Source organism: Gekko japonicus, unplaced genomic scaffold, assembly GCF_001447785.1.
Source record: "Gekko japonicus isolate JY-2015 unplaced genomic scaffold, Gekko_japonicus_V1.1 scaffold241, whole genome shotgun sequence".
Taxonomy (NCBI): Eukaryota; Metazoa; Chordata; class Lepidosauria; order Squamata; family Gekkonidae; genus Gekko; species Gekko japonicus.
This window is the reverse complement of record NW_015160216.1, coordinates 1,005,578-1,015,778: the sequence shown is the minus strand read 5'-3', so window position 1 is coordinate 1,015,778 and position 10,201 is coordinate 1,005,578. Positions and strand designations below refer to the sequence as shown.

The following is a 10,201-nucleotide window of genomic DNA, read 5'->3' as shown; positions in this document are numbered from 1 at the left end:
TCCCTTCCTCTCCCCACAACAGACACCCTGTGAGGTAAGTGGGGCTGAGAGAGCTCTCTTGAGAGAACAGCTCTGAGAGAACTGTGACTGACCCAAGGTCACCAAGCTGGCTGCATGTGGAGGAGTAGAGAATCAAACCTGGTTCTCCAGACTAGAGTCTGCCACTCTTAACCACCACACCAAACTGGCTCACAGAAGAGTGAATCCACTAAACTTGAAATCACACAACTCATTTACTGTGGGGGCTCCTTTTTCTATAAAGACAGTGAAGAGGTTCAGGGGTCCCAGCTGATCCCAAAAGGAGATCAGAGAGAGAGAGAGAACTCGGTTGATTTAACTTCAGTTTAAAACTTTACATGTGGACGGAATGACTGAGGGGAATCGCTGGATCCCTTAAGAACACACAGAAGTGAGGAACACTGCAAATAAAGAATCTACAGCAACTGGAATGTGCATGTCTGAGATCTCCAACAGGAGCATCCTGACTGAAGCAGAACCACGCCAAACTTGAAATGCTCCTGCAGGATCTGGAGCTGCCTTCTCACTTTCTGCAGCGGCTGCCTCTTCTGGTGAGCTCGGCTAACTGTGCTCACTGAGAAGCAAGGACATATACCCCCTCTTCTGCAACAGCTAGGACAACACGGAAAAAGCAGGGGCACTACTGTTTGCAAAACAGTCTCCATAGCATGGTCCACTCTTTGCTGAGCTCAGGCACTGTCCCCAAACATTTGTTTTTCCTCCCAGGAAATGCAATCCACATTTTAATTTTTGTATTATCTACTTTCGATCACATTTTTATCCCCCCTTTCCCCCACAGAGCTCAAACTGGCATATATAGTTCTCCTTGCCACCATTTTATCTTCAACAGTAACCTCACTACAGAGGCTAACCTGAGACAGAGAGAGGTTCACCCAAGATCACCCAGAGAGTTTCCTTACTGAGTAGAGATATGGACTGAGATTTCCTAGTACAGCATCCTAAGAGCTACACCGCACCGGCTATCTTATTTAGATTTGGAGCCTTATAAGTACAGTCAGTGTTTTCATGCTAAGCTATCTTGGGGGGGGGGGGTTGAGTGTTTTGAACATTAACTTTTGTACTCTGGCAGACAAACAATGCATGGCATAAAATATAAAATGTCTGCACATGTGATACTCCACAGGCCCATTTTGATTACAGCATTTCTGACGGAACCAATCCTTAGCATGACCTGAAACATGCTCTACTAGGTCCTGTTTCAAACTTTCACAACTGGCTTAGATCAGATCCAGGTGGGTAGCTGTCTGAAGCAGCAGAACAAAATGCACACAAAAGCTCATACCTTGAGTACAACTTTGCTGGTCTTAAAGGTGTCACCGGACGCAAACTTTGTTCTACTGGCTTAGATCAGAGATGCTTCAGTAGGCTATGCGTGTACACAGAAATCATCTGTATGTGAAGCTCAGTGCAGGTAGAAGAGATTCTGACATTGATTTAAGCATAGTCAAGTGAAATTTATTACAAAATGCAGATGCACTCACCGTTGAACATGCTGTTTGCAATGGCACCACATGGAGCCATTGGTGTCCCATTTTTGTAAACTGCGAAAGGCGCACAGTTGCTGTTTTGAATCTGAATGCAAGAGACGCATGAGTCAATTAGGAATGCCTCTCTGGACAGCCAACATTTTTAGTGATTTAGGCATACATTGGCAACAGCAACATTTATCAATTGAATGTAGTATCCAATGTTATCTAAAGCTGTTACCGATTGTTTTTCTTTACTCAGTCCTAACTCTGAATGCAAAGTTACCTATGGCCAGGGAATTATAGGTTCCTTGGATTCTGTTCAAAATCCTTTTAGTAAATTATTCACAAAATATAGAAATACAGAAAATATAGAAAAAATTTATAGTCATGTCCTTCAACTGGCAGGATTAGCTAGCCCGAATTGCCCCAGACAATTTCCATTCCCTCATGGGAGCAATTGGTAGATCTATTTCTGAATTACGCAGCATCCCATTAAGTCGCCATAGTTAATCTCTTAATTCCATCTATTAGGCCGATATCGGATACTTTACAGACTGAAAAGCAAGGGCACACGGAGGCAAAGTTAAATCACTTTCTCAATGTCGAGCTCAGAAAATATATTGGACCACTCAACTGCCTGCCACACACAAACGATAGTTTCAGTGCCGTGTTCTCTGTCATTCAAATGGCTTACACAACAAAAAACAACAAATCACAACAACCCTAATAACTGCAGCCAAGTAAAAGGGGTAAAAAGACATACCGTATTTTCCGGCGTATAAGACGACTGGGCGTATAAGACGACCCTCAACTTTTCCAGTTAAAATATAGAGTTTGGGATATACTTGTTTTGTTTTTCGGTTGTTTGCTACGCTCAAAGCGCAGCATGTACTACTGAAAGCGATAGAAAGACCAGAGTACCGTATTTACCGGCGTATAAGACGACCCCCCATTTCTGAGAAGATTTCCCTGGGTTAAAAAGTAGTCTTATACACCAGAAAATACAGTACTCTGTTCCTCTATTTTATCCTCACAAGAACCCTGCAAGGGAAGTCAGGCTGAGAAAGAGAGATTGGTCTAGGCTGCCCCCTATTATCCTCCATGATGAAATGGGGATTTGAATCAGGTCTCCCCAGACCCAATCGACCACACTAACCTCATAGTGGTTAAAAACATTAGCTGGTTAAAAACATGTTCTGTCTTCACAATTTATATTATACACAGCATCTCCATGAGAAGAATGCAGAGCGGATGACAAATGAATTTTCAAGTGGTAAATTCCCTAATTGATTGAAACAAATAGTGAACCTCATATATTACATGATTTACATAAAGACTTGTAAACGAGAAAGCTTCTATAGGGGACAGTTACGATATATATCTACTCTCAAACCAATTATCATGAAGAAGGTGACCCAAAAGGTATTGTATTTTGTGACCCAGGTCTTTATATTAAGAAGGCTATACTTCTAGCAGCGTACCTCGCTGTTCCCAGACAGTAAGCAAAACACACTGTAGGACAGCGGTCCCCAATGTCTATTGATTTTAGCTGTAACTAATTATTTATTGTATTGTTAAACTTGCTGTTTGATAATGATGTACACTGCCCTGAGCCCTTCGGGGGAGGGCGGTTTATAAATAAAGTAGTAGTGGTGGTAGTAGCAGTAATAATAATAATAATATTGGCAGTGGCTGGGCCAACAGGAGGGCTTGAAACCAGCCAGATTTTAGTCCAGCAACCCCTTGGAGACAAACGGGATTTTCAGGGCATAAGCTTTTTTTAAGAGTCAAAACTCCCTTTGTCAGATTCTGATCCTTAAAAGCTCATACTCTGAGAATCTTGTTGGCCTTTAAGGTACTACTGCATCCGAATCTTGCTGTCTACTGCAGACCGGCATGGCTTTCCCTCTGAAACTATCGTAAACCAGCCAGACTCCTTTCTTGTCAGTAATGTGTGCCTAAATTTGCAGCCTTTAAATAAACCCTTCAACATAGCAAAAATATCAGTAGTATGAAAAGAACTTCAGACGTCCTTACGTTTACATCCCGGCCCAATAACTGTGCGTAGCTTCTGGAATGAACATATCGACGGTGGTTCTGATAAAAGTTATGCAATCCATAATACATAAAGATATCGCCCTATAAACAAAAAAGAAACAGCACACAGAAATGAAGAGTGACTGCTAGCCCTGAACCTGGCGGGCCACTATCAGCAGCCGAGAAAAGTGGAAGCATAATTTGAATGTACTGGACAAGAATGGCATCTGAAGCTCTGAACAACTTAAAAGAGATTAGGGCCACGGGGTGATTCTTTCGTGGCTCTCTCAGTCACGGATGAGCTAAAACTGAAATCAATTTACTCACTGTGGTCTGGACTCAGCACAAGAATTTAATACGCTCATATAGGAATCAGTCCCAGACTCCCAGGAGTTAACTTCACCCACAGCCTTGATCAGTGGAGAATAAGAGAAAACACACTGGAGACAAACACACACACCTGCCCCACTCACTATATGTCCTACTGTTATTCAAAAGGCATTTAGCACTAGTAGCACACAAAGCACATTTATGACATACAACCACTTTAAAGTCCTCCTAACCAGCATAGGAGAGGTTGGCATGTGCTGAGCTCTCCCCCTTTAAAATTGGTGGCAGTTAAATGTGCTTGGCTTGTCCAGATTTCATTAATACTGAAACAACACCTTAACATCTTGGGTACTCATTGGACTTTTCATATTATTAAGAGCTCAAATTCATGGGGGTGGGGGTTCATAACAGGCTTTTTCCCCTTTATTGAGTTTACTAAAAAAAATGTATAATTTTAAAAATATTTAAGATATGGTGACAATGTTGCCTGGATTTTCCTGTACATTATTGGAAGTAATATCCATTAACATTATTAGTTTTAGCACCATCACCTACTGGCATATTTTCCAGAAGTGTGAAGTTGGTGAGGCAGAGGCATTCTTTATCCCAGTTGGAAGAGTTTTCACGTAGTTTTGAACAATCTGAGCATCTCTCTGAATAGTTAACCTGCCAGAAAGTAAGAGAAACAAGTAAAAGTTAATTGGATTTGGCTTGATCATCACCATCTCAATGGAAATTATTATAATAGCTCATCCGACCTCTCTTCCAATAAACTAAAGGTAGTATAATTTATCTCCCCCACCTTTATCCTTATAACCACCTGTGAGGTAGGTAGGGTGCCAACCTCCAGGTGGGGCCTGGAAATCTCATCTCCAGACTATAGCGACCAGTTCCCCTGGAGAACATGGCTGCTTTGGAGAGTAGACTATTTTATTATACCCAACTGCAACCCCACCTGTTCCCACGGGCTCCACCCCCTAAATCATCAGAAATGTCCCAACCCAGAGAGTAGGCAACCTTAAAGGAAGGCTAATCAGGATTCTTAAACAAACCTGTATTTCTTTCACACTTGTTACAGCCAGTAGAAGAGCAATTCCCACAGCAAGGCAGAAGCAGCCAATTCCAAAGAAGGTGGGGATGACCAACGCAGGTTTGAGCCTGGGCTTCCAGGCAGGGAGTTTCTGTTGTTTAAATGCACTGTTATCAGGGCACCTCAATGGCTGTTCTGGTGCAGGAGAGCTGTTTTTACACATGTTGATGTTGCTAGAGAACAATGTCTCTTTGGGAGAGCTTTGCTTGATAAAGCCAGCATATACATTGCATTTTTAAACCTTTGTACTTCCTGGAATTACTTATTAACTTATTCATCCTATATCTCAATATACCGATCTTCACTTTTCATCAGCTTGTGCCGCCTACCCGCTGCTGTACTTTAATCAGAACTGCAGGAAGTAGATAATGCCACTGACAGGTTTCTGCACAAAATCACCTCTCTCTTTTTCTACACAATTTAGGAGATAATTTAACAAGTTTTTAGCTATGGGTCCTCTACGGCTTGGAAGCAGCCTGAAAACCCTGCGCATTTTGTGACACATTGCTGCTGTTTCCCTTTTTGTTGCCTGACGAAGCTCAAGCAGAATCACACTCTGTTGCTTTGCACACAGAAAATAGTTTATGCATTCCAAAGCTGCCTTGGAGCTGACAGGAGTCTACTGCTAACCCAGCAGATTTTGTTGGGTACGACGAAAGTAAAAATAAGGTAATCAGAGGATGGAGTGAAATTCTATTGGTTACATTTGCTCTAGATTTCAGTGCAGTTAATCACCTGCCCCCACCCAGCACCCAGTTTTTTCTATATTTAGTGGGTTTAAGAATCATGACAGAAGCCACAGGACTTTTGCCAGTTAAATGCCAGTCCCATTATGCCTGAAAGGTCATGGTAGCATATATTAGTTCATAAGGATTTAATAAAGGTCAGCAACACTGAAAGTGGTTTCTCTGAAAGGAAAGCAGAAGCGGCAGCAGTCTCTGTGGGTGAACCAATATTGGTGGTGGTCTAAAAGGTGCTTTGGTGGTCTTTTAGTATTGTAGCATGCATATTATACCCGCTCTGCAGCCATTCTGTTGGCAGCCCTTCAGTTACCAGGTTCAATACAAGGTTTTGGCTGTCACGTGCAGTGACCTTTATGGCCTTGGACCCTCACATCTGTAGGACTGCCTCTCCCCCGGTGCTCCTCCATGACAGCTTCACTCATCTGATCAGGGCCTTCTGCAGAAACTACCCTGCAAATGGTTGAGATCAACAATCCTTCCTACATGGGCATTCTGTTGTGGCCCCCACCTTATGGAATGGCCAGCCCGAGAGACTGGAAGGCTCCCACACTTATGACATCCCACAAGTTATTGTTCAAGAAGTTACTCTTATAAAGGCTATAGGTCTATATTATGAAGGAATGGTTAAAGAAGAAGAAGAGACTGGATTTATACCCCACCCTTCACTACCCAAAGGTGTCTCAGAGCAGCTTACAACTCCTTTCCCTTCTCCTCCCCACAACAGATACCCTGTGAGGTAGGTGGGGCTGAGAGAACTCTTCACAGAGACTGCTCTTTTTTCAAGCTCTTATCAGAACTACGGCTTGCCCAAGGTCATCCAGCCAGGTGCAAGTGAAGGAGGGGGGAATCAAACCCGGTTCTCCCAGATTAGAGTCCACGCACTAAACCACAAGGTGATTTAATAAAGGGAACTATCCTCTCGGCTACACTACTGTGTATAGCATGTATTATCTGTTTGCTTTATGTATTATCTTGTTCTCACTACTTTGTAATCACACCTTTTGGCATGGTTAACATTTCATGTCTAATACTTCTGCTTGTTTTCAGATTTCTGTAACCCTAGTCCTATTACCTGCTTATCAGATATCTTATTCTACTGATTGCACTGATTTACATCGTGTAATCTGCCTTTGGTCTCAATAAGAAAGGCAGACTATAAATAGCATAAATAAATAAAGGGAGGGATTTAAGGTTCTACTGGACTCTTACTTTTTTCTAGCTTATTGAAGGTAAGGAGAGGCTAAGTGGCACTTTTTAATATATCTATATCTAAGTTTTAATATAAGGTTCTATCAAAATAGGCTAAATATTAATACTGTTGGAACCTGCCCTGAGCCTGCTTACAGGGTAGGGTGGGATACAAGACCGATAAAATAAAAATAAATAAATAAATGAAAAGAGTTAAAATACTAACGAGGACAAGCAGTTAAAAATACCTTTGGGTACCAACATTTTGTCACTTCTCAGTGCTGTAGCTGCTCAAACTACTCAGGTGTAGCTAATTTTAGTTCCAAACAGGCTCAGAAGTTCTTGGGTAGTTTTACTGCAGTATGGGAAGGGTTAAAGAGAGGGTCAAACAAAAGGACAAGGATTAAAGCTGAAGTCACAGGGCTAGTTTAAGCTTTAATATCACCTTGGAACTTTATTACATTTAAAGTACTAATACCAGAGAGAGTAGGGACAGTGAGTTCACAGACAAGGCTAAACCTTAGGAAAGCTTTTGAAATAGATAAAGGGGGAAAAGGAAAATTTAGCAGACTTGCGACTTCAGCAGCCGGGTGAGGAAGCCAGGGCACTAATATCTCCACGTCCCTCAAAAAGGGTAAGCACACTTTCCAAAAAACAAATCTACATAAATAGGAATGTTATTAACAAGGGGATTTTAAAAAGAGCCATTATGAAGGTAGAATGCCAGCAGGGGGTTGGGGGGCTATCCAGTGTAGTGCACGGAATGTATGACTATCTGCTAGCTGGACAGAAGTCACGGGTGTGTGGAAGAGCGCAGTAAAAAAAGAGCAAATGCTATGCTGGGGTTTATTAGGAAGGGGATTGAAAACAAATCAGCCAGTATCATAAAATCCCTGCATAAATCTATGGTGAACAGTTCTGGTCACTGTACCTTAGAAAAGATATTCTAGCATTGCAGAAGATGCAGAAATGGGCAACTAAAACGCTAAGGGGATGAAACGGCTTCCGTATGAAGGAAAGTTAAAGAGGTTAGGGCTCTTTCGCTTGGAGAAACAAAGATTGAGTGGTGACATGATAGAGGTTTACAAAATTATGCATGGGACAGAGATGGTAGAGAAAAAGGTACTTTCCTCCCTTTCTTACAATACAAGAACTTGTGAGCACTCAATGAAATTGATGAGCAGTAAGTTTAGAACAGAGAAAAGGAAGTACTTCTTTACCCAAAGAGTAATTAACATGTGGAATTCATGGCCACAGGAAGTGGTGGCAGCAGCCACAGGAAGTGGTGGCAGCAGCCACAAGCATAGACAGCTACAAGAGGAGACTGAATAAACATACGGAACAGAGGTCCATCAGCGGCTATCAGCCACAAGGTATAGAGGGAACACTATCTCTGAGGCAGGTGATGCTTGGGGGGGTCACAGTGGGAGGGCTTCTGGAGTTCTGACCCCACTGCTGGTGGACCTCCTGAAGGCATCTGGGTTTTGGCAACTGTGTAACACAGAGTGTTGGACTAGATGGGCCAGTGGCCTGATCCGACATGGCTTCTCTTATACTCTTATGGTAGAGATGATTAATGCTTAAAGAATACTTCTGATGTGTTTCACAATCACTTCTCTCAAGGCCCACAGTTATAATTCCCATTTACCAATGGGAGGTGGAGACACTGGCTACATTCAGGCATCATGAATGATCCATAATTTGTTAATGAGGACAAGCCTCACTTCCTGGCTTATTCTTGGGGCTTGTGAACTTTTTGCCTCTCTCATATGTTAGACTGATTTCCCATGACGAAAGACTTCTTTGTTTATGAAGTCTTCAATCTAACTCCAGTTTGGTGTGATATGAGAATATGAGTGGCCTAACACAATAGGGTTGCTCTCTTTCCAGGTAATTGGGTTTTGCTTGCAAAGAAGGGAGGAAAAAGAGAAAGCATGAAAATAAGCCAGGATTGGAAACTTTGTCACTTCATGGGCAAATGCTGGCTTATTTGATAGCTAGGGCAACGTTGTGGTAGACCCGTTGGTCATGGATTTGTAGTGCAATCGTTAAGGGATTTTTTAACAACAGAGTAGGTTTTGTCATTTATTATCTAGCTTCAGTGATACCTAGTTGTGTCCAGCTCGTGTGAGGTTTAGCATTTGCTAGCCATTAGTGGTCTGAAGTTCTGACGTAGACCTGCTGTGGCAGCAATACCTGGCCAACAGATTCTGGTCCTCGTGGGGAGGGGAAAGTATAGCGGTGGGCCCAGGCAGTATAGCAAGGGAAGGACACTGAGAAATAAAATGGCTCGGTGCCCTTCCAGCCTGCGACCCATCCCAAAGGTTGTTGGCAGTGGGGCCAGGATTGATAACCCCCCTCCGGCATTGGTGTTGTGCAACGCCAGGTCTATTAATAATAAGACCACAGTCCTTCGGGACTTTGTCCTGGACCAACGGGCTGACCTGGCATGCATGACCGAGACCTGGGTACAGGATGGGGAGACCCCACAGGGGTTCTCGGTCCTCCACCAATCACAGACTAGGGGGAGGAGTGGCTATTTCCATTCAGGAGGCTTACTCCTTCCGGGCACTCCCACCTGTGGAGATCACGGGCTTGGAGTGTGTTGGCCAGATGCTGGAGGCTGAGGAGAGTTTGGCGATCTGGTGGGTGTAACGCACCGGCCAGTGGTCTGCCGTCCCTGCTGGAGGTCATATTAGGCTGGGCGTTGGAGCACCCTAGACTGGTAGTCATGGGTGATTTCAACATCCATGCCAATGACGCGGCTTCTAGCCGGGCTACGGACCTAGTGTCGTCCATGGCAGCACTGGGACTCTCGCAATTTGTATCAGCCCTCACGCATCGGGCCGGTCACACGCTCAATTTGATCTTCGCAACAGGGTTGATTGTGGACCGGATTACTGCGGAAGCGATACCATGGTCAGACCACTATGCACTGAAGGCCCGTCTGAATGTGCCACCCCGACCCTGTTTAGGCGGCGAGCAGATTTTAGCTCGTCCGAGGAGCCAAATGGACCCAATACGGCTTCAAATGGCTCTTCGGGATCTGAGGCCGCCTGGCGGCTTGTTGGATGAGCTTGTGGAGGACTGGCATGGCCGACTCTCCGCAGCCATCGACGAGATCTCTCCCAGGCGCCCTCTCCGCACCAGCATCAGGCTGGCACCTTGGTATACCCAGGAACTTCAGCTGATGAAGCGAGAGCTGAGATGGTTAGAGAGACAGTGGCGCCGTGCTTGCGACGAGGCATCAAGAGCATCCTATAGGACGTTTATGACATCCTATGAGATGGCAGTCAAGGCAGCAA

General features: G+C 43.9%; 1 protein-coding gene across 1 annotated transcript in view; it reads right to left on the bottom strand.

Moving 5' to 3' along the window:
* The window catches only part of LOC107109902 (cell cycle control protein 50C-like), a 10,857-nt gene extending 5,729 nt beyond the window's left edge, over positions 1–5,128 (bottom strand). Inside the window, exons 1-4 of the mRNA XM_015410614.1 lie at positions 4,928–5,128; positions 4,431–4,541; positions 3,531–3,647; positions 1,521–1,611 (exon numbers count right to left, since the gene is read on the bottom strand). Coding sequence (XP_015266100.1) covers positions 1,521–1,611; positions 3,531–3,647; positions 4,431–4,541; positions 4,928–5,128 — 520 coding nt within the window. The remainder of the gene's footprint in view (positions 1–1,520; positions 1,612–3,530; positions 3,648–4,430; positions 4,542–4,927) is intronic.
* Between the last annotated feature and the right edge of the window lie 5,073 nt (positions 5,129–10,201).